We start from the raw sequence: 24177 nt of genomic DNA on the forward strand, positions 1-24177 counted from the left end.
TGCAACCTGCAGATCCCTTTGAGAAAAGACTCTCATTTATGTTACGGAGTTAATGGTTGTACATGGTGGCCTACATGGTAGTTATGAGACTTTCTCTGTTACAAAAAAAAAAAAAAAAAAAAAAGAGGGGCCGGCACCATGGCTCACTTGGTTAATATGGGATGCGGTGCCTGCATCCCATATGGGTGCTGGGTTCTAGTCCTAGTTGCCCCTCTTCCAGGCCAGCTCTCTGCTGTGGCCCGGGAAGGCAGTGGAGGATGGCCCAAGTACTTGGGCCCTGCACCCACATGGGAGACCAGGAGGAAGCACCTGGCTCCTGGCTTCGGATCAGCGTAGCTCCAGCCATAGCGGCCATTTTGGGGGTGAACCAACGGAAGGAAGACCTTTCTCTCTGTCTCTCTCTCTCTCTCTCACTGTCTAACTCTGCCTGTCAAATAAATTTTAAAAAGAAAGAGAAAGAGAGAAGTTTTATTTATTTATTTGAAAGGGACAGTAACACGCAGAGAAAGAGAGATCTTCCATCTATTTTTTCACTCCCCAAATGCCCGCAACAGCCAGGGCTGGGCAAGAGCTGGGCAAGACCAAAGCTAAGAGCCAGGAATTTCATGCAGTGACCCAACATGTGCTGCAGGGACCAAAGTACTTGGGTCATCATGCTGCCTCACAGGAAGGGGAGCTGAGAGTCAGTGGGACTGAAAGCAGATCTCTGTAAAAAGTAAGAGCGGGAATGGGAGAGGGAGGAGGAATGGTGACAGTGTGGGTAGGGAGTATCGCTGTTTCTAAATATGTTTATACAAAATACATGAAACTTGTATAACTTACATACATTTAAAAAAAAAAAAAAAAAGAAAGTGGAGCGGGACCGGAACCCAGGCACTCCAATTCGGAGTGCAGGCATCCCAAGGGGCCACTGCTCAACCACAACACTGGGCACAGGGCGCTTTCTTATCTGGCCCTTTTTAAAAGACGACTCCGCGGTGTTTGAACACCTTAGACCCTCTGCAGAAAACCCAGTGTGTGCTTGCCTGGCATACTCTGGAATCACTGATCTCGCTGCTTAGTGCCTTCTAAAACCTTAGCCCTCTGAAAGTTCCCCACCAAGTATTTCTGGGAGTGCCCGTGGTGTCTGAGGGTTCACAAGCAAGTTGGCACCTCACTCATCCTCCTGATGTCCCACGGGACATTCACCGGCCCTGCCCAGGGCCTGCTCCTGCTGCTCTCACAGCTGCCGGGCCTCCTGGGACCACTTCACTTCTCTCTCTCTCTCTCTCTCTCTGAAGGAAGAAGAGGAGGAGCAATCGCCTGAGTGTGAATTTTGTGGAAGCGACCTAAAAGCATTTCTTTCCAATTTGGACATATACTCTGACTATAGATGCACTGAACCAAAAAAACATGTGAGTTTTGAAACAGGTTTAATGAGGAAGTTTTTTTATATAAACACTATTTTGAAACACATGTAGTATTTTCTCTTGTATCTTTCACCTGCATTGCTATTCTCAGAACTATATGACAGCTGCTGGGGAGAGGCAAATCACTCCCACAATGGGACACTACTTCACAGCCATCAGATGGCTATAATTATAAGGATAATAACAAGTATTGTCAATGACACAGAAATCTGTGCGTTTCTTCCATGATTTGCATTTTTCATGAGCTTTTAAAATCTGTTTAAGCAGGCAGAGAGAACAGACAGAGCTCCTCCATCCTCTAGTTCACTCTCCAAATGCCTGCAATAGCTGGGGCTGGGCAAGGCCAAAGCCGGGCACCCAGAACTTAATCCAGGTCTCTCACATGGGTAGCAGGGACTCAAGTACTGGTGCCATCTCCGCCATCTCCCAGTGTGCACATTAGCAGGAAGCTAGAATCAGAAGTAGAGCTGGACCTTAAACCAGACACTCTGATGGGAAATAACAGCATCCCAAGAGATATGGTAAGCACTCTGCCAAACACCTGCCCCCATGATCTTTTTGAAGACTCCTTATATGCATAAATGTCAAAAATTTTTGCACCAAAATAAACTTATTTCATTCCATTTTCCATGAACTTTTTGAAGTCCCCATCTGTACCCAAGAAAGTTGACAACATAGATCCATACAAAACCTTATGCATAAGTGTTCATAACAGTATCATTTATGATGGCCACAAAGTGGAAAGAACCTAATTGTCCATTAACTGATTAATGAATAAACTAAGAGTGGTAATTCATAGAATGAAATATAGTCATCCAAAAAATGAAAGCTGAAGTAGTGAAATGTAATACAATGTGGATGCACCCTGAGAACATTTTGCTAAGTGAAATACGCCAGTCATAAAGGGCCACATGTTTTATGATTCCACTTATAGGAACTGTACAAAATACGCAAACCTAGAGAAGCAGAGAGCAGATCTGTGGTTGCTGAGGGTCTGGGAGGAGAGACGGAAGGGAAGTGACTGTTAATAGCTAGAGGTTTCATGTCCTAAAATTGACTGTGCTGACTTTGTGAACATACTTAAAAACCAAGGAACTGTACCTTTTTTGTAAGAGTGGATTGTGTGGGATGTGAATTATATCTCAATAAAGCTGTTACCAGAAAGAAAAAAGAAGTGATGATAGAGCGGTATCCAACCCCCATTTAATTGTGTGTGGCGCCTGCTCCCTCTGATCATCTTCATCTAGGGCTAATGATAGGAAATGACCTCTTTGTTTCTCAGGCCTCCTGTTGTCTCCGTTTCCAAAATCTGATTGACTACATCTACGAGGAAAACCAGAGAGACAAAAGCCCTGATCTTGAATTAATCTGCATCAACCCCCACGAATCTCATGGCAGTGAAGTTGATAGACTCAAGGCAAAGGAGAAGGCCCTGCGGAGGTAACAGGGGGCCTGCCACCGGCCAGCTTCGCGGAAGAGCCCCCTGCGCGATGAACCCTGGTCTTTAAGAATGTGTCATTTTGAAGTTGTGTTCCCTGTGAAGAAGTAAAAATTGGCCAAAGCAAACAGATGACAGTGCCTGGCAGATTTCATGAGATTGAAAAGCTCTCAGAAAATCAGTGATCTCACTGACCGAAAGTGGTAGTTTATGAACTCTGAACTAGCAGGATAATTCAGCAGTCCTATGTTGGAGAAATGTGTCCAGTAAGCAGAGCAGGGACCCTCTGTGTCCTGATAGGCTGGATTCACAAGTAATAACAGATAAAAATGTAAAAGGATTAAAACAATTTGTATATTCTATTTTAAGTTTAAACCACTTCTCTGATTGATCCATGTTTTTTTGATTTTGTAGAAAACAAGAGCAACAAATGGCCAAAAATTTTGCAAAAAAAGCTGAATACACAAATTTATCTGAAGGTGAGTTTATCACTGCTGATATTATAGACTAGCTGTGCAGCATCAGAAAGATGTTTGAAAAAGAGATAAAATCTATACATTATAAAAATATTGAAAATTTTCACTTCTAAGCATTACTCAAAGTGGGTCAGAAAATCTGGTGTTTCAGGCATCTGGATTGTGGCGTTCTTAGTCTTCATCTAATTGTTATTATTGATTGAATTCAACTAGCAACATTTATAGAGCACTTCATAGAAGGCCGCAGAGTTTTCAAGTTCATCAGCTCCTGTTTGATTATGCACACATTCCATTTTGTTTTCAAATTTGGGTCTGGAAAATGTCAAAAATCAATCAGATTGGGCCGGCGCCGCGGCTCACTAGGCTAATCCTCCGCCTAGCGGCGCCGGCACACTGGGTTCTAGTCCCGGTTGGGGCACCGGATTCTGTCCCGGTTGCCCCTCTTCCAGGCCAGCTCTCTGCTGTGGCCAGGGAGTGCAGTGGAGGATGGCCCAGGTGCTTGGGCCCTGCACCCCATGGGAGACCAGGAAAAGCACCTGGCTCCTGGCTCCTGCCATCGGATCAGCGCGGTGCGCCGGCCGTGGCGGCCATTGGAGGGTGAACCAACGGCAAAGGAAGACCTTTCTCTCTGTCTCTCTCTCTCACCGTCCACTCTGCCTGTCAAAAAATAAATAAATAAATAAATAAATAAAAAAATCAATCAGATTACTTTCTTCATATACTGGTTTTGTCGGTTGGCTGGCCAGTATAACTGTAGCACTGGTACAGTTGGAGAATCATTGTATGACTGGCCAGTATAACTGTAGCACTGGTACAGTTGGAGAATCATTGTATGACTGGCCAGTATAACTGTAGCACTGGTACAGTTGGAGAATCATTGTAGGAGAAGGTGCTGCTCGTGTTGTGGCTCAGCGGGTTAAGCCACTGCTTCCCATGACAGCATCCCATACCCAGGTGCCGATTAGATTCCCGGCTGCTGCACTCCCTAACCAGCGCCCTGCTAACGTGCCTGGGAAAGCAGAGGAAGATGACCCAAGCGGGCCCCTGCTACCCATGTAGGAGACCTGGATGGAGTTCCCAGCTCCTGGCTTCAGCCTGGCCCAGCAGTGGCCATTGTGGTCATTTGGGGAGTGAACCAGTGTATGAAATGTTTCTCTCTCTGTGTTTATTGCATTTCAAACAAACAAACAAAAAAAAACAAATCTCAGAAGTCTAGAATTTGTATCCTTGCTTTTCTTCTTACAGGCTGTCTGATTTTGGGTAAATTACTTAACCTTTCTGAGCACCAGGCTCCTCCTTTACTGCTCAGTTATTGAACAAACACTTAGGGAGCAGGAGGGTAGCCCAGCGGTTAAGGTGCCTGCACCCCGCCCTGGAGTGCCTGGGTTCCGCTGCAGGCTCTAGCTCCTGGTTCCGGATCCCTGCTCCAGCTTCCTGCCAGTGAAGCCCCTGGGAGGCAGCAGTCACGCTTCCCACGGTTGAACTCCTGCACTCACGCGGGAGACCTACGCTGCTCTCTCTGCCTCCCAACTAAATAAAAATTTTAAAATACCTAGAGAAGACACATTTTTTTTGTAATTAAATCCCTAATACTACGTAAGTTTCTTGATACTGTTTCTCGCCAAAACTAAAGGCCAAAAAATGCCATTTAGTGAAAAGGATCTTTTTCTTCTTTTAACCAAAGAATGTTCTCACTTTTTTTCTAAAGGTTTATTTTTATTTACTTGAAAGGTATCGTTAGAGAGAGAGAAAGAAAGAGAGAGGGAGGGAGAGAGGGAGGGAGCGATCTTCCAACTGCTGGTTCACTCCCCAAATGGCCGCAATGGCTGGGGCTGGGCCAGACTGAAGGCAGGAGCCCAGAGCTTTTCCAGGGTTTCCCAACATGGGTGCAGAGGCCCAAGCACTTGGGCTATCTTCCATTGCTTTCCCAGGCCATTACCGGGGAGCTGGATCAGAAGTGGAGCAGCTGAGACTCAAACTGGTGCCCATCTGGGCTGTTGGCGTCGCAGGCTGTGGCTTAATCTGCTTTGCCAAAACACCTGTGCCTCTCCTCACATTTTTGTTTTAACAAAAGTACTCCCTTACTAACATAATGATGGTCCTCATTTTTTTCCTTAAGAACTCTGGTGAATCAATGGTTTGTAATGGTATTTGGAATTATACTTTAGAAGAAAGGTTTATTAAATGCTAAACATGTATGTAATTATTTTCCCATTAGATCCAAAGCATTTAAAAACAATTTCCTATCAACTTTCCATGGATGTCCCAGAAAAAAAGAGAGCTGATGAGAGTCTATTTGATCTACAACTAAGCAGTAGCATATCCATTGTTTGCTGTGATTCTAAGAGTGTATGTGGAAAGGTAATGGAAGTATTTTTACTCACTATTTTTAAAATTGTGTCAATGTTTAAAGATCATTTTGCCATATTCACTTCATATGTAGATACTATATATACACATACAGTTTTTCTTGAAAACAAGGATATTAATATCATATAACACGGGGTTCATGACAGTGATCATAAAGTGAGGAAAAAGGAGTGTATTGTCATGTGGGTAGTGTAATTCAATGAAGAAAGTATTTATAACTATGTACCAAATAGGATGACATCCACACTTTATGCCAAGTAGTAGACTCCACACACAAGAGAAAACCTGCTATCCATTTTACCTAAAATTGTAAAAGTTCTTATGAAGCTTAGAGAACATGATACATTTAACTATTTTCCAAAAGAATTGGTACAGACTCTGCTTTGTGATTTCTTCTAGGTTTATAACAATGTCTTAACAAATGTTTTGGTTAAAACCTTTTCATTTTAAAATGTGATAGCTGGGGGCTAGCGCTGTGGCATAGCAGGTAAGGCTGCTACCTACAGTGCCGGGATCCCATATGGGCATCAGTTTGAGTCCCAGTTGCTCCGTTTCCGAACCAGCTCTCTGCTGTGGCCTGGGAAAGCAGTAGAAGATGGTCGAGTCCCTGAGCCTCTGCACCCCTGTGCCCACATTGGAGACCTGGAAGAAGCTCCTGGCTCCTGGCTTCGGATCAGCAGAGCTCCCCGGCCATTGTGACCACCTGGGGAGTGAAGCAGCAGATGGAAGACCTTTCTCTCTCTCATTCTCTCTGTCTCTGCCTCTCTGTAGCTCTGCCTTTCAAGTGAATAAACAAATCTTTAAAAAAAAAAAAGCCAACTATTAAAAAATGTGATAGCTGCATGTGTTAGAACTTGCACTGTGCTAGACTTGCACTGCCCAATATGGTAGCAGTATGATACATGACTATTTAAACTTAAATTCATTAAAATTAATAAAATCTAAAATGTAAGGCTTCAGTCACACTAAGTGTATCTCAAGTCCTAGACAGCTGTGTGTGACTAATGGTTACACACTGCAGTGCCAACATAGAACATTTTTCTTGTCATAAAAAGTTCTAGTAGATAACAGTGTTCTAGACCTTTTTCCTTCCATAGGTCTCTGTTAACATCCTTGTAATCATATTATATATGTTAGCCTTTTTTTCAAGATTTATTTATTTATTTGAAAGGCAGAGTTACAGAGAAGCAGAGGCAGAGAGAGAGAATGAGAAAAGTCTTCCATCTGCTGGTTCACTCCACAAACGGCTGCAATGGCTGGAGCTGGGCCAATCTGAAGCCAGCAGCCAGGAGCTTCTTCCAGGTCTCCCATGGAGATGCAGAGGCCCAAGCACTTGGGCCATCTTCTAGTGCTTTTCCAGGGCATAGCAGAGAGCTGGATCAGAAGTAGAGCAGCAGGGACTTGAACTGGCACGCATATAGGATGCAGGCACCAAAGGTGCCAGCCCCTGTGTATGTTAACTTTTATCTACTCTTAAACTTAGTTGGAAAAATATGCTTTCCAGGATGGGTGCTTGTTGTAGCAGTTAGCATGCTGCTTGGGTTGCCCGTATCCCATATCAGAGTGCCTGGCTTCAAATGCTGGCTCTGCCTTCAATTCCAGTTTCTTGCTAATGTACAGCCTGAGAGGCAGCAGGTGGTGACTGGAGTACGTGAGTCCCTGCCACCCATGTGGGAAACCTGAATTGATTTCAGAATCCTGACTCAGCCTAGCCCTGACCCAGCTCTTATAGGGGCTTGGAGAGTGAGTCAAGGAAGGGCTCTGTCTCTGTCCCTCTCCCTTTCAAATAAAAATAAATAAGTAAGTAAGCAAGTAAGTAAAAAAAATTTTTTTGAATAGTTAATGAAAGCAAACTAATCCTTCAAAAATATTTTATGAGGTATTATATAGTATTCATTGTTAGGACTCACTAGGTCACTGAGACAGAAATGGTTAACTTCATACCTGGCAAACCAAGTCCCAAGGAGTGACTCTGAAGATGTCACGGTGGAATTTGTGTGTGTGTGTGTGTGAGAGAGAGAGAGAGAGAGATGTCGCTCCCCCTCTTCGTGGAGGAGCAACACTGAACCCTGCGCTGTTCTTTCGTCTGCTCGGCCTTCCCCGGGTTTGCTGCTGGTTCTTCCCGGGTTGGCTACTATCCCTTCCACCTCCGTGGAAGGGCAGTTCCCCCTGGCCGCATTCCCCACTTCCGCAGGGGAGCGGCACACCGCCGGCTGGCTTTCTCGGGGGCTGCACGGGTTCCCTTAGATGTTCCCCATAGATGTTCCTCGTGCATGCCGTCTCTCTCCTCCTTTATAGTCCTCCTCCGCCAATCCTAACTCGGCTGCCCACACGCCGAGTACGCTGCTCTCCTCCAATCAATAGCAAGTCCTACAGTTTATTGGTTGAACTGGAGGCAGCTGTGCGGAAGCTGTTTACTTCTCTCCCAGCGCCATATTATGGGAGAGCAGATGCATAGAATAAGTCTTAATTCCAGTAACAGTCTAGTCCGGTTTGCTCCCCACAAGAGAGAGAGAGAGATTTATTTGAGAAGCAGAGTTAGAGAGAGAGGGAGAGACAGAGAGAAAGGTCTTCCATTCACTGGTACACTCCCCAAATGGCAGCCAAGGCTGGAGCTGAGCCAATCCAAAGCCAGGAGCCAGGAGCTTCTGCTGGGTCTCCCACACAGGTGCAGGGGAACAAATATTTGGGCCATCTTCTGCTGCTTTCCCAGGTGCAATAGCAGGGAACTGGATTGAATATGGAGCATCCAGGACTGGACCCGGGGCCCATATGAGATGCCAGTGCTGCAGGTGGAGGCTTAGCCCACTACACCACAGTGCCAAACCCCATGGTGGAATTTTGTGGCCTATGATTCTGCTGGTTCTGACTCTCACTAAGCCTACCTGTCTGGGACATCCTGGGCTGATAAGGGCATACATCATAAATGGGTGACTTTCAGTGGCTCTGTCAAGCCACCCAAGATGTCAAAAGGAAAGAAGGCCAAGGGGAAGGAAGTGGCCCCAGCCCCTGCTGTCGTGAAGAGCAGAGGGCCAAGAAGGTGGGAAGTCCTGTGTTTGAGAAAAGACCTAAGAACTTTGGCATTGGACAGCACATCCAGCCCAAGAGGGACCTCACCCATTTTGTCAAATGCCCTCACTATATCCGGCTACAGCAGCTGAAGGTGCCTCCTGCCATTAACCAATCCATGGATCACACTGCCAAGCTGGAAAAGGTCAAGGCTAAAGAACTCGCCACAAAGCTGGGATAAATGTGCACTGTCTAGTTCCCTGTACATAATAATAAAGATTCTCATAAAAAAAAAAAAAAAAAAAAAAAAAAAAAAAAAAAACCTGGGGGATTCCAAGATGGCAGAATAAGGAACAACATACAGCACTAGGAAGTCATTGTCAATCAAGAACTAGAAAACCACAGTAGAAATTCTACGAAAGGAAGAGGAACACCGTGGGCCTGTGTGCACCACGGAAGGTGCAGACACGCAGCACAGACACAGGCACGACACACGACTGCAGCAGCCAAGAGCTGGAGGAAGCACCAGCTTTGGAGACTGAGGTGAGATCCCACTGCAGCAATCCGTGCCACTGGTGCTATAGCCGGAGGGAGAGCATGCCATGAATCCAGCCCGGAGCCTTAAGGGGGAGAGGGCACCTGCAGACGCAATAAAAAAAGTGGGGGAGACGACATTCTCTCACCTCACCCCTCCAACAATGGCACTCGGCAACTGGCTGGGAGGGGCAGGTGCTATTTCGGTCATAAGTGGCAGCTGCACAAGCCGTTGTGCATGTGCGCAGCAACATGGCATCTTCTCAGCAGGACTGGTGGCAGCAGCTCTGGTGCACCTGGCGGGGAGAAGGCAACGTTCAGCCAGTGTGTGTGCGTGTGATCAGGGATTCTAGCAGAGGGAAAAATCCGCATTCCCCACTGCCTGAGTCTGGCTGGGGGACTGATGGGGACTGGGCTCCCATGTAAGACTGTGAGGTGCCCCCAGCCTTCCCAGGCTCCAGGACTCAAGCCGCCTAGGCAGAGCACCCAGAGGAAGCTGGCTCAGGGAACATCTGCCTCTCTGTGGACCAGATAGGCTGGCAGGGTGGAATGGATCCTCTGCACCCTGTGACTGTGGGAGCCTAATGTGATGAGACTTTGGGGACTCTGTGGCTGCACGAGAGGGTGCAGGGTGTAGCTGGGTCTCTGGGGCAATCGTGAGTGGCACCACACTCTCAGAGCTCCCTGATGCCTGGGGTAGGTCACTGCAGTGGGATCTGTGCTTGGAGTGAGGACTGTGCAGATCATTTGTGTGATTCATATGGCAACGTAGACAAGGGCGGAACCCGCTGGGGGCTAACACCCAGGCATTGACCACCTTGGAGGAGAGGGGTTAGGGTGTGATTACACCAACAGAGTTGACCATACCCCCCACTCTGTTAACAAGAGGAAATCTACCACAACCAACTTGGGCGTCACCCTGGATACTCGCCCCACCCTGGAGCACTGACCAGAGCTCCCTGGCCACATCCAGCATGCACTTCTGGGTATTCACTGAAAGTGCAGACATTCCACTAAGCCACAGATGAACAGTTCAAAGTTATCTTGTATAAGCCATCAGAGGAAAAAACTAACAAGTATCTCCATAAATACCTAAAAACAAATGCAGAAATTCAAGAAACAAGAATAAAGACAACATGACCTCCCCCAAAGGAACATAACAACAATTCGACATTAGAATGTGATGAAGAGATTGATGAAACACCTGAAATGGAATTCAAAAGGTTTATCATAGGATTACTCCAAAGCAATCAAAAGTAAATCCATGAACTAAAGAAATTCATACATGACAGGAATGAAAATTTTCCCATGAAATTGAGATTTTTTAAAAGAGAAATCAAAATGCAATATTAGAAATGAAGAAGTCAATAGATCAAATAAAATTGCAGTGGAAAGCCTAAACAACAAACTTGGTGAGGCAGAAGAAAGAATATCAGAGCTAGAAGACCAATCTTTGGAAATTTTTCAGTTTGGCAAAAAAAAAAAAAAAAAGAAGAAGAAGGAGGAGGAGGAAGTGGAAGAAGAAGAGGAGGAGGAGGAGAAGAATAAATCAGGAAAATTAAAAACAGTGTTGGAGACATATGGGAGACTATCAAACAACCCAACATACAGATTTTAGGAGTTTCTGAAAGCGTTAAAAAAAAAAAAAGTGAGAGAGAGAATGGATTAGAAGGCTGTTTTAGTGAAATAATCACAGAAAACTTCCCTAATTTGGAGAAAGAGATGTCCAAGTACACAAAGCACATAGAACTCCTAATAGGGGCTGGCGCTGTGGCATAGCAGATAAAGCCACCGCCTACAGTGCCATTTGGGTGCTGGTTCAAGTCCCAGCTGCTTCTCTTCCTATCCAGCTCTCTGCTATGGCCTGGAAATGCAGTGAATGATGGCCCAAGTCCTTGGGTCCCTGCACCCAAACGGGAGACCTGGAAGAAGCTCCAGGATCCTGGCTTCAGATCTGCTCAGCTCCAGCCATTTCAGCCATTTGGGGAGTGAAACAGCAAATGGAAAACCTCTTTCTCTCTCTCTCTCTTTTTGTTCCTCTCTCTCTCTCTCTCTCTCTCTCTCTCTCTCTCTTTGCCTTTTCCTCTCCATAAGTCTGCTTTCAAATAAAAAATTAATCTTAAAAAAAAAAAAAAAAGACCTCCTGGCCAGTGCCGCGGCTCAATAGGCTAATCCTCCACCTGTGGCGCCAGCACACCGGGTTCTAGTCACAGTCAGGGCACCAGATTCTGTCCCGGTTGCCCCTCTTCCAGGCCAGCTCTCTTCTGTGGCCCGAGAATGCAGTGGAGGATTTCCCAAGTGCTTGGGCCCTGCACCCGCATGGGAGACCAGGAGAAGCACCTGGCTCCTGGCTTCGGATCAGCGCATTGTGCCAGCCTCAGTGCGCCGGCCGCAGCGGCCATTGCGGGGGTAAACCAACGGAAAAGGAAGACCTTTTTCTCTACCTCTCTCTCTCACTGTCCACTCTGTCTGTCAAAAAAAAAAAAAAAAAAAAAAAGAAGAAGAAGAAGAAGAAAAAGAAATGATTTGTATCACTGGCAGGCAACAGCATTCACTGATACACTTAGTGCTTTGTGTGTGAAACAAGTAACAGTCCCGTGTTCTGCTCTTTTCTCTGGTGCCAGGTTGTGAGGGACGAGTTCCTGGAGAAGCACTATAAACATGGGAGCAAGTTTCTGACTTCATTTCCAGATGGCACAATGCAAATATTGTATCCTTTCTTCCAAAAAGTTATTTTTGTTAGCTTCACTTTCTTTAAAAAACAGAAAAAAATATACAGAAAAAGCATTACCTCTAAAATTCTAGTGCCCAGAGGAAAGCTGGTAGCATTTTTAAACATAGCTTTCCTTATTTTTTCCTATGAGCATATACAAGGGTGCTTCAAGAAGTTCTTGAAAAAAATGGAATTAAAAGTATGAGTTTATTTTGGTGCAAAAAAAATTGAAATCCTTGCATATTGTTTTCATAATACACATTTCCCATGTATCATGAAGTCTTTTTGCACCCAAATAAATTAATACTTCTAACTTCATTTTTCCACAAATGGTTTTAAGTATGCCCATATGGATCTTTAAAAATCAACTGTTATGCAATATATTCATATCTTATAACTGGTCCTTTTATATAATAGATGTTATGAGTATATAATATGCAATAAATATAGATATGGCAGTACTTTTATAATCACATAGTATTTCATTATAGCAATGTATGAGGATGCTTCTAAAAGTTCATGGAAAATGTTCATATTATTTCCATCCATGAACTTTCTGAATTACCCTTGTACTATATCATCCATTTAACCTGTCCCCCATGACTGAACAAAGATGGTTTCACAATTTTTGCTGCTGTATATAATAGCTAAATGAACAGCTTTGTGTACACTTACTGTATATTATCTTGAATTAAATATCTAGGAGCAGAAATTATGGGAAAGAAATTCAGGCATTCTAAAGCTTTGATGGAGTGTTGCCTCCCAAATGGATACACGTTTACACATGCCTGAGCAGTTTGTTACTTTTTAACACCAAAACTCAACATCCTTTTATGGAACCCTAAGTTACTGATTGCTTGGACTTCTGCCCCATGGCCAGGCCATTTGATATTTTGGCACAAAGTTCATTTAGTATCTTGAGGAAAGTAAAAAACATGCAAGCAAAAAATGAGGCACCATTTTTCATGAACCAAGGGCCTTCCTTTTTAGAGGAAATTTTTAGTCGTAGTTTCCTAAATGTTTAACTATAATTATCAATAATAAATCAGAAAAATGGCTTTCACAACACAGGAGGCAAATTGAATTTTTAGTTCCTTAGGCCCATATATATTTAAAAACCTGAAGCAATGTTCCCGATTTTATTAGTTATCATTTCTTTCCCTGACTTTAATTCTTTTTTTAAGATTTATTTATTTATTTATTTGAAAGTCAGAGTTACACAGAGAGAGGAGAGGCAGAGAGAGAAAGAGAGAGAGAGGTCTTCCATCTGCCAGTTCACTCCCCAGTTGTCCACAACCGCTGGAGCTGTGCTGATCCGAAGCCAGGAGTCAGGAGCTTCTTCCCGGTCTCCCATGTGGACGCAGGGGCACAAGGACTTGGGCCATCTTCTACTGCTTCCCCAGGCCATAGCAGAGAGCTAGATCAGAAGTGGTGCAGCAGGGAATCGAACCGGCACCCATATAGGATGCCGGCACGGCAGGCAGTGGCTTTAACCCACTGCGCCACAAAGCCAGCTCCTGACTTTAATTTTTTTTTTTTTTTTTTTTTTGACAGGCAGAGTGGACAGTGAGAGAGAGAGACAGAGAGAAAGGTCTTCCTTTGCTGTTGGTTCACCCTCCAATGGCCACCGCGGCTGGCGCGCTGCGGCCGACGCCCCGCACTGATCCGATGGCAGGAGCCAGGTACTTATCCTGGTCTCCCATGGGGTGCAGGGCCCAAGCACCTGGGCCATCCTCCACTGCACTCCCGGGCCACAGCAGAGAGCTGGCCTGGAAGAGGGGCAACCGGGACAGAATCCGGCGCCCTGACCGGGACTAGAACCCGGTGTGCCGGCGCCACAAGGCGGAGGATTAGCCTAGTGAGCCACGGCGCCGGCCTGACTTTAATTCTTAACTCTCTTGAAGGTTGTGATGGATTTTCAAAATGACTCAGAATCAATCTTGTATTTATTGTATCTCCAGATTTCTCATCAGCCTAAACATGGACTGAGTATGAGTATTAACAGTGAATTAGCCTCCGTATATATTTTTGCTGCTATTATAAATGGAATTATAAAAATTTCAATTTATTTTTATTTATTTGAAAGGCAGAGAGCTGGAAAAAGATAGATCTTCCATCCACTGATTTGTCCTCCAAATGTCCTCAATTGCAAGGGTTGGGCCAGGCCAAAGCCAGGAGCCAGAAACTAAATCTAGATCTCCTCTGTAGGTGTCAGGGACCCAAGTACTTGAACCATCATTTGCTGTCTCCCAGGGTGTCCAGCAGGAGGCTGGATCAGAAGTGGAGCCAGGACTCAAAACCAGGCTCTCCGATGTGAGATAGAGGTGTCCTAAACAGCATCTTTACAACGCTGCACCAAACACCCATCCCAGAACTGTTTTCTGAATTTCATTCTCAGAATGCTCAGTGCTCATGTGTAAAAATACAATGTATTTCTTGGAGCCTACCACTCTGAAGTCATGTATTGTTCTCTGAATTCCTTAGGATTTTCCGTATACAAGAGCATGTCATCTGCAGAGGCACCACTGTACTTCCCTTCCCAAGCTGATTCCTTTCATTTCTTTTTCTTCCCTGGACTTTCTGTGATCAAAACAACATTGACTAGAAGTGGAAAGAGTGGACATCTCTGTTTAGTGTCTGATCTTTGGGGAAAAGCATCCAATCATTCATCATTAAGCATGATTTTAACTGTAGGTTTTTCGTAGATGCCTTTATCATGTTGAAGACAGTCCCTTCTATTTGAAGTCTATCGAGTCTTTTTGACAAAAGTGTGTTGGGGTTTTTCCAAATGCTTTTTCTGTGATTATTGAGATGATCATGTGTTTTTGCTCTTTATTGATATATATATATATTTTTTTTTTTGACAGGCAGAGTGGACAGTGAGAGAGAGAGACAGAGAGAGAAAGGTCTTCCTTTGCCGCTGGTTCACCCTCCAATGGCCGCCGCTGCAGCCGGCGCACCGCGCTGATCCTGGCAGGAGCCAGGAGCCAGGTGCTTTTCCTGGTCTCCCATGGGGTGCAGGGCCCAAGCACCTGGGCCATCCTCCACTGCACTCCCTGGCCATAGCAGAGAGCTGGCCTGGAAGAGGTGCAACCGGGACAGAATCCGGCGCCCCAACCGGGACTAGAACCCGGTGTGCCGGCGCCGCAAGGTGGAGGATTAGCCTATTGAGCCACGGCGCCGGCTATCTTTATTGATATATTACATTAATTGATTTTCAGATATTAAACTAACATTCCATTCTTGAGATGAATCCCACTTCATCATGGTACATAATTCTTTTTATATATTGTTAGATTCCATTTGCTGGTGTTTTTTGAGTATTCTTGTATCTCATAAATATATAATATATATTTTTTATTTATTTAAAAGGCAGAGTTACAGAAATGCAGAGGCAGAGAGAGAGAGAGAGAGAGAGAGAGAAAGGTTTTCTAACTGCTGGTTCATTCCCCAAGTAGCCACAATGGCTGGAGCTGGGCTGATCTGAAGCCAGGAGCCAGGAGCTTCCTCCAAGTCTCCCACGCAGGTGCCGGGACCCAAGGACCTGGGCCATCTTCCACTGCTTTCCTAGGTCATAGCACAGAGCTGGATCGGAAGTAGAGCAGCCAGGACTCGAACCAGCGCCCATATAGGATGCCAGCACTATGGGCTGCAGTTTAACCCACTACGCCACAGAACAGCCCCCCCCCAATAAATACATTTTAATCCACATAAAAAGCATAAAAATTGTTAATAATAGTATCTCTTATTTTCAGAATGCTATATAATTAGAAAGTACCCTTTCATAAACTGAATTTATTCCCAGAACAGTTAGGACCATTAGAACAACTCATACAACCTTATCTGAGTTCAGCTATCCATCTGGAAACCTAGCCATCGTCCGAGTGCCCAACAGGATAAATGGTTTCACTAGTATAGTTCAAGAAGATATGTCTACTAACCCCTCCATCCTGGCAGTGTTGGACTCCTCTGGCAAAAGTTCCTGCTATCATCCCAATGGAAATGTCTGGTAGGCGTCTAGGTTCCTCCTGCTGCCATTTTTACTTTTCTTGTATTTTATTTTATTTGAGAGAGAGAGAGAGCCACCACCAGCTGGTTCACTCCCCAAGTGCCTGTAATGGCCAGGGCTGGGCTGGGGCTGAAACTAGGAAGTGGGAACTAAGAAGTGAATCAAGATCTCCCAGGGGTAGCAGGAGCCCAATTGCTTGAGCCATTTGTCCACATCAGCAGGAAGCTGGAGTCAAGAGCTTGAACCAGAAATCAAACCCAGGCTCTCTGATATGGGATGCACAACCTTTAACCACTAGGCTAATGCCAACCTCCATTTTATTTTTGATTTTGTGGGAAAAAATTATAAATGTTAAGAATGGCTTTAAGTGATCTATTTAAGTTAGGGTCATTAGGTAGAAATGTTCAACTAAGAAGCATTTTTTAAAGATTTGTTTATTTATTTGAAAGGCAAAGTTAGAGAGAGTGAGAGGGACGGAGAGAGAGAGAGAGATCTTCCATCCACTAGTTCACTCTCCAAATGGCCACAATGCCTAGGGGACTGACCAGACCAAAGCCAGGAGCTCCACCTGGGTCTCTCATGTGGGTGGGAGGGTATCAAGTACTTAGACCATCTTCCACTGCTTTCCCAGATGCTTTAGCAGGGAGCAGGGTTGGAAGTGGAGCAATGTGGATTCAAACCAGCCCCATATGACCACGTTGGTGTTGCACGCAACGTCTTAACCCAATGCGCCATAACACTGGCTCCAGAAGAATTTCCATTCCATATGCAACTCAATGGGAAAATTCCAAGCAACTACACAAAACAAGGCTCATCATATTCTTTCTATAAAGGTTCTAGTCCCAGTTGAGGCGCTGGATTCTGTCCCAGTTGCCCCTCTTCCAGGCCAGCTCTCTGCTGTGGCCCGGGAAGGCAGTGGAGGATGGCCCAAGTGCTTTGGCCCTGCACCCCATGGGAGACCAGGAGAAGCACCTGGCTCCTGCCATCGGATCAGCGTGGTGCGCCAGCCGCGGCAGCCATTGGAGGGTGAACCAACAGCAAAGGAAGACCTTTCTCTCTGTGTCTCACTGTCCACTCTGCCTGTCAAAAAAAAAAAAAAAAAAAGTAAAAAGTAAATATGAACTGGGGCCGGCGTTGTGGTGCAGCGGATTAAAGCCCCAGTCTGAAGGATCAGCATCCCAAATAGGCATTGGTTCAAGTCCTGGCTGCTCCCCCTTTAATCCTCTCCCTGCTTATGCACCTGGGAAAACAGCAGAGGATGGCCCAAGCACTTGAGCCCCTGTACTCATGTGGGAGATCTGGAAGAAGCTCCTGGCTCCAGATTGGCTCACCTCTGGCCATTGCAGCTATCTGGGGAGGAAACCAACAGATGGAAGATCTCTCTCTCTCTGTCTCTACTTCTTTCTGTAACTCTTTCAAATAAAAAAAAATCTTTTAAGAAAAAGAAAATATGAACTATACAATGGCGCAATTGTTATTGAGATACATTCCCTTCTTTAAATCTTCTTTTTAAAAAGATTTATTTATTTATTTGAAAGTCAGAATTACAGAGAGAGAGGGAGAGACCCAGAGATCTTCCATCCCCTGGCTCATTGGCCAGGGCTGGGCCAGGCTGAAGCCAGGAACAAGGAGCTTCATCTGGGTCTCCCCTGTGGGTTCAGGGGCCCAAGCACTCAGGCCATCCTCTGGGGCTTTCCCAGGCACATTAGCAGGGAGCTGGATCAGAAGTAGAGCAGCTGGGACTGGAACATGGATGCCAACACTGCAGGTGGCAGCTTAACCTGCTATACCCCAGTGCTGGCCCCAAGATACACTCCTAACTTGTAAGCTTCCTTTAGCCACAACCAACAATAGTAACACACACACAAAATCTCTGAAAGAATTAAGTTCCTGATCCCATTTTGATCGACTAACATACATACTCTATGGGTTCATATTATATCATGTAGCCTAACAAAGTGAAATTTGGATTCACTATGATTAACACCTTTTGAGCTTTTCAGAAAGAGATATTCATCCCTCTAAATTATTTACAGGTGTCAAGACTCTCATCTTGCCAATAATTGGCCAATTGGGCCCCTGCCAGTACTTGAGATACAGTGACTTATTTGTGTTTACCTAGCAGTCAGTCCATTACCACCAAACATACTGGAAAATTTTGACTTAACGTTCGGAATTCAGTGGCAATTCTATGCTACATTTGGTGGAGTGCTTTACTGTCACCCGAAGTCAATGAGAGCTGGACTACAGATTCTAGACTGCATGAAGCCACCTGACCCACAAACCACACCTCTGGCAGGCTGGCGGCTCCTTGATCCGCTCAACACCCCCTGTATCTGCCTCTTGAGCAGCAAGTACATTCCCTCTGCTACAGGACGCCAAGTTCCTTGAAAAAACACACCATGAACTTGTGCCACCACCTGGCAATCTGTCTGTACAAGGCAAAGAATGTATATTAAATTCAAAAAGGACCAGCTTACCCAGATAATGTCAGCCAAGTATTATTTTCACTCATATTTCAAGATAAAACTAAATTTCTCCTTTCCTAAGTCTGCTAAGATAATCATCTCAATTCCTCCTTTGTGTCTTTGCTATTAGGTTCCTATCACTAATCAATACTGGGGAGATAAGATTTTTTTATCTTACTTTTGGGGAACCCACATGACCAAGTCTGTCTCTTTCTTTTCTCTGTTCTATTTTATTTGAAAGGCAGACAGAGATCTTCCAACCACTCATTGACTCACCAAAGGTCTGTAACAGCCAGGGCTGGGCCAGGCTGACGCCAGGAGCCTGGAATTCCATCCAGGCCTCCCATTAGGGAGTGCAAGCACTTGAGCTATCGCCTGCCGCCTCTCAGGGCGCACATCAGCAGGAAGCTGAACTAGAAGTGAAGTAGGCAGGCCTTGAGAACCTAGTACTCCAACATGGGACACAGGCATCCCAGTGGCTAATTAACCACTGCACCAAACGCTCAGCCAACTTACCTCACTAACAAAATAATTCACTAGCAAATTAAGCCAACTTTTTTTTTTAAGATTTATTTTATTTATTTGAAAGAGTTACAGAGAGAGGTAGAGACAGAGAGAGAGGTCTTCCATCCACTGACTGGTTCACTCCCCAGATGGCCGCAATGGCCAGAGCTGCGCTAATCTGAGGCCAGGAGCCAGGAGCTTCCTCTGGGTCTCCCACATGGGTGCAGGGGCCTAAGCACTTGGGCCACCTTCTACTGCTTTCCCAGGCCATAGCAGAGAGCTGGACTGGAAGAGGAGTAGCTGGGACTAGAACTGGCAACCATATAGGATGCCGGGGCTTCAGGCCAGGGCGTTAACCCACTGCACCACAGCACAGGCCCAGCCAACTTTCTAAGTCTCTCTAAGTTCTCTCCTCAAGGTGGGGGCTGTGATCCAGATTGGAGAGTCTGCTGAGACAACTGAGGAGAATGGCACAGTTAGTGCCACCAGATCTCAGCGTGTACAGGGCTCACTCTGTGTGCAGTGTAGTGAAATGTGGGGCACTCGTGGTCCTAGAGACTGGGGAGCCCCAGCTGGTCTGCATTCTTGCAGCTTCTGCTCCGTCACAGAGCTCTTCCCTCCGGCAAGGGTCACAGGCGCTCTCACCCAGCCCTCGGGGGAGGCCTCCCGGTCCTCAGTCTGAATTGGTGGGCTGCTAGAAACAGCTCTCCCGTACTGAGGCTGGCTCAGACTGCTCCGGAACTTACACCCATGGGCGAAAACCTAAGCTCTGGCCTCCTGTCCTTCAGAAACGGTCTCTCTCTTCTTTCCCAGACCAATACTTTTCCTGCTCCCTCTTCCTCCTTGCAGAACGCTTAGCCATCTTGGTTCCATCTTTTGGACTCATTTTAATTTATCAGTAGGGCCTCACATTGCACTCAGCACTTCAGATGAGTGTGGGACGTGGTGCTGGGATTATCACTCCTGAGAACCCCTGAGGTTCCCACTGCTCATATGCCATTAGCTAGCAGGACTGTCACTCTCCTTGTCTAGCCAGGGACAGGACTCACTCATCCCAGCATGGAATTGTAGTTACTGCTTGTGATTTTTTTATTTTCTTCCTCCCCAGGGTGTACATCAATATCTTGGGAGGTCAATATTCAGACCAAGCCGGCAACAGAGTGAGAGCTTGGAATTGGTCAAGTGTCCTTGCTTCCGCATCCTTTGTTTCATTTAAACCTGTCTTTCTGGCCTTGAACTGTTACGTTGGAATTCGCATCTTAGAACAGGACAAGATTTCTATCACTTTCCTAGCAATGGGCCGACAAGCAAGAATCAATGCTGGAACCAAAGTGAAGGTACGTACATTTGGAAAACATTCTAAAGCATTTACAGTATGAGTGAAGTAACTTCTGTTCATACTATTACTGATAATATTTACATATATATACCCTGCTATCCCTTAAGAATTTTGGAATTCAATGAAAAAACACAATGAAAGCTTCATGTGGGATTGGGGCAACACTGCTAATTTTCCTCTTCAGAAATTCCTTAGTTCAGACTTGGATCCAAGTAACACTTAATGAGTGTTTACTCTGGGACCGGTAGTGGTGTCGCTCTGGGGGCTTTGTCTTAGGATTTGCTACTGTGTTTTTCTCCAGGCTGTGGTAGAAAGTCCTGGACTGTTCCAGGAGACCGGGGTTCTTCTAATCATGTTCAAGACCGAACATGGGGCTCACCTTGTTAAAGACACTTCCTGATTCTCCTAGTCCTCCGCCCAGTTAGCACTGACCACATCCTCGGGGTTGTCCAAGAACCAGCCTTTACCATGTGCTTGCTGAGCCATGCTGCCTCACTTGGCCGCATGGCTGCCTTTCCTACTGGACGGTGAGTTCCTGAAGCATAGAATCCCTGTCTTACTGACTGCTCTGTCGCTAGTGCCTTGCACAGGGCATGGCCCAGAACACACTCAGCCACCGGCAAGAGTGCACCAGCATGAACATGGACTTCAGGTTACTTACAGAATCTCTAGTTCAGACCCCAGCTCCACCACTTGGCTAAAGTGAATGAACTAGCACTTCAGTCCCTCATTCATAAAATGGGCTGATTCCTAACTTATAGATTGCTGTGAAGATTCAATGAGAATGCAAAGCACCAGATGTGGTACCTGGCACTGAATAAGCACTTAGTAAATGTTAACTCAACACAGATACAGAGGTGGCCATAAATAGAGATTGATGTGTATGTATCTACATTTATAATGGATATAGTGTGTGACTTTGGACAAGTCCCTGGAACTCTAAAGACCTTTGTGTAACAATTTTTTTAAAAGATTTTATTTATTTATTTGGGAGGTAGAGTTATAGACAGTGAGAGGGACAGACAGAGAGAAAGGTCATCCATCTGCTGGTTAATTTGGTCCCCAAATGGCTGCAATGCCCAGAGCTGCACTGATCCAAAGCCAGGAGCTTTTTCTGGGTCTCCCACACGGGTGCAGGAGCCCAAGCTCTTGGGCCATCTTCCACTGCTTTCTCAGGCCATAGCAGAATGCTGGATTGGAAGAAGAGCAGGCGGGATTAGAACCAACGCCCATATGGGATGCCGTTGCCACAAGTGGAGTATTAATCTACTGCGCCACAGCACTGGCCCCAGTGTAACCAATTTTTAAAGGAAGATGGAGCTCCAAACTTCAGAAGTGTCTTCAACTTCTGAAAAGCCCGTACTTTTACATGCATAGAAAGAGGATCTCAGTGTTCAGCACGAGCAGGACTATCTTTTGAATATCAAACAAAAGGAAGTTTCAGATGCCGCTAACAGGAAGTGATGGTCCACGTTGTGCTAAGCACTATTCTAGCTATGCTCTGTTGGTCTAGCTAGGGCAGTCAGATGATTGGGCTCCAGACAAGTTTCTTTCCTGATTAGAAGCGTGGACCGTAGCCTCCCGTGGCACATTACACTCATGGTAAGTACATCCTGACCTGAAACATAACAGTGTTCTCAGTCAGATGCTTGGGGTTCCTGCTTCCTGATCCCTCCCCACTAGAAATGAACTTTTAGCCAACTTAAGTCATTTTGATGCAAAAAGAAGAATTTGATGTTCAAATATTTTACTTTTTTTCATTGTTGTCACAATCACCCTTTCTTTGGGTTTCTGAAAATGAATAAAATGACTGTGACTATATCCTCATATTTGAAGATTATTCAAATAATATGTAGAGGATAAAGATGAGACTCCCTCAGGGCCAATGCTGTGGCATAGCAGGTAAAGCCAACCTGGGAAAGCAGTAGAAAATGGCCCAAGTCCTTGAGCCACTGCACCCACGTGGGAAAACCCAGAGGAAGCTCCTAGCTCCTGGCTTCAAATCAGTGCAGCTCTGGCCCTTGCGGCCAATTAGGTAGTGAACCAGTGGATGGAAGACCTCTCTCCCTCTCTGCCTCTCCTCTCTCTGTGTAACTCTGACTTTCAAATAAATAAATAAATCCTTTAAAAAAACGAGACTCCCTTTCATATCTTCTTCTATTTTAACTCCCTTTCCCAAAGTAATCACCATCCCATGCTTGCTGGGTATTTATAGATTATTCATATACATTTTTAAAAAATAAGAATTAGATCAGACTATACTGACTGTATTGTTGGAGGCAGTTCTATTTACTTTTGTTTTCAACTTAAATGAAACAGAAGGTTTCTCCATGTCTGCATTTTCTGGAACACTGAAAATCTCTTTTAAATTGTTACATAATATTTCACGTGTCCTGGAGCTGATTTATGCTAAACCCGATGAGCTCACGGCACATTGTACTCAGTCCACCACTTCCTCTGCCTGGAAGCCTGCCTTCCCTTACCTCCAGGATCCTGCTCCCCCTCGCGCCCCCCCCCCCCCCAATGTCACAGGCTGTGCTTAGCTCGCTTGGCTGGAATCAGGAGCCGGGCTGGGATGTGAACCCATGCATGAGATAGGAGATGCAGGCATCCCAACTGGGGTCTCCACTGCTTGGCCAAACGCCCGCTTCAGAAAGGGAGTTTAAACGACCCCCGGTCCTACCTTCTCTGAGCAAGACTGGCCCCCTCAGCGCCTTCCCAGTGGGCACTCCGCACACCATCCCGGGCGGGTGCACCCGGGAGAGGGGCTATTTGAAGCATCTGTGTTCTTCCCTCAGTAGATGCCCGCTACCTTACTTGATTACATTCCAAGCTCCGGGTAATTTCTCAGGTCTCCACAGCATTTCAGCTCTTTCTTAGGTTAGAATGACACCATCGCCCCTGGTTACAGATAACTAGACTGCTGCTCCTCGGTAGGGAACCGAAGCCCAAATGAGTGCCACCATTTGGCTCCTCCCATCTCCCCAGTGCCACTCCCGTCTCTGAGCTGCCCTTTCTCCTTCTCTTTGCTGAAAAGCTGCTGCACCCCGAGGAGATTCCGATCTTCCGGTACCTGAACGGAGACGACCTGCTTCTGCTGGCCAAGTTAATAAAGATCCGACGCCTGTTTCATAAACTTGAAGGATGTACGAATTTTCCCTCAAGCCAGGTTTTGGGAAAACTAAAGCAACCTTCCTACCTGTCTTCGCTTTCTCTAAAACTAATTGCCCTCTGTCACAATTCTGGCATAAAGCGGGAGATCATGACGGCCATACGAAACATAATCAATGAAAATGTTTAAGAACCACGGTGCTTTCGTTGTTTTGTAGGAATTTTACTTTTTATTGGCGGGGGGAGGGGGAGGGAGGGTGGGAGGGAGTTGGGAGGCTTCCAAAACAGTTAACAGTGCAACCAGGAATCTACGCAGAAATATGGGACGTTATAAACTCAGAACCCGCATCTGAGGTCGTTCCTGGTGTAAACACTCTGGGTCAGAAAACTACAACTCAATTGCCTGACACCAGGAAACCAGCCACTCAGCCCAAGTACGAGAAAAGGAGAAAGCAGGGCGGGGTTAGAGGCTTCACTGAGCCACTGGGAGGGCTGGGCAAGTAGCACCCTGACCGCCTGCCGGAACTGAAGGAATCCCAGGGAGCCCTGAAGTCAGTCCCGTGGAGGGGCAGGGGCCCAAGCAGTTGAGCCATCCATCATCACCTTCCTCCCAAGTGCAATTAGCAGGAAGATAGATCAGAAGCACAGAGTAAGCGGGACTCAAACCACACTCTGCTATGGGATGCAGCCACCCCAAGAGGCAGCAGAGCCTTGTGTGCCCCAATGCACATCCCGGGTTTTATTTTGCTTGCACATATTTTAGGTTTTATGTGTCTATTTTTAGACAGATAAAAGGA

At 45.7% G+C, this 24177-nt stretch overlaps 1 protein-coding gene across 1 annotated transcript in view; it reads left to right on the forward strand.

Annotated features, from left to right (window-relative positions):
* The window catches only part of ERICH6 (glutamate rich 6), a 41101-nt gene extending 17513 nt beyond the window's left edge, over positions 1-23588 (forward strand). The window contains exons 7-14 of the mRNA XM_051818716.2: positions 1281-1394; positions 2692-2849; positions 3262-3326; positions 5542-5684; positions 11861-11946; positions 15803-15958; positions 20039-20267; positions 23307-23588. Of these exons, the coding sequence (XP_051674676.2) occupies positions 1281-1394; positions 2692-2849; positions 3262-3326; positions 5542-5684; positions 11861-11946; positions 15803-15958; positions 20039-20267; positions 23307-23570 (1215 nt within the window). The 3' untranslated portion in view covers positions 23571-23588. The remainder of the gene's footprint in view (positions 1-1280; positions 1395-2691; positions 2850-3261; positions 3327-5541; positions 5685-11860; positions 11947-15802; positions 15959-20038; positions 20268-23306) is intronic.
* The last annotated feature ends 589 nt before the right edge of the window (positions 23589-24177 follow it).

The sequence above is a fragment of the Oryctolagus cuniculus genome, chromosome 4 (genome assembly GCF_964237555.1).
Source record: "Oryctolagus cuniculus chromosome 4, mOryCun1.1, whole genome shotgun sequence".
Lineage (NCBI taxonomy): Eukaryota > Metazoa > Chordata > Mammalia > Lagomorpha > Leporidae > Oryctolagus > Oryctolagus cuniculus.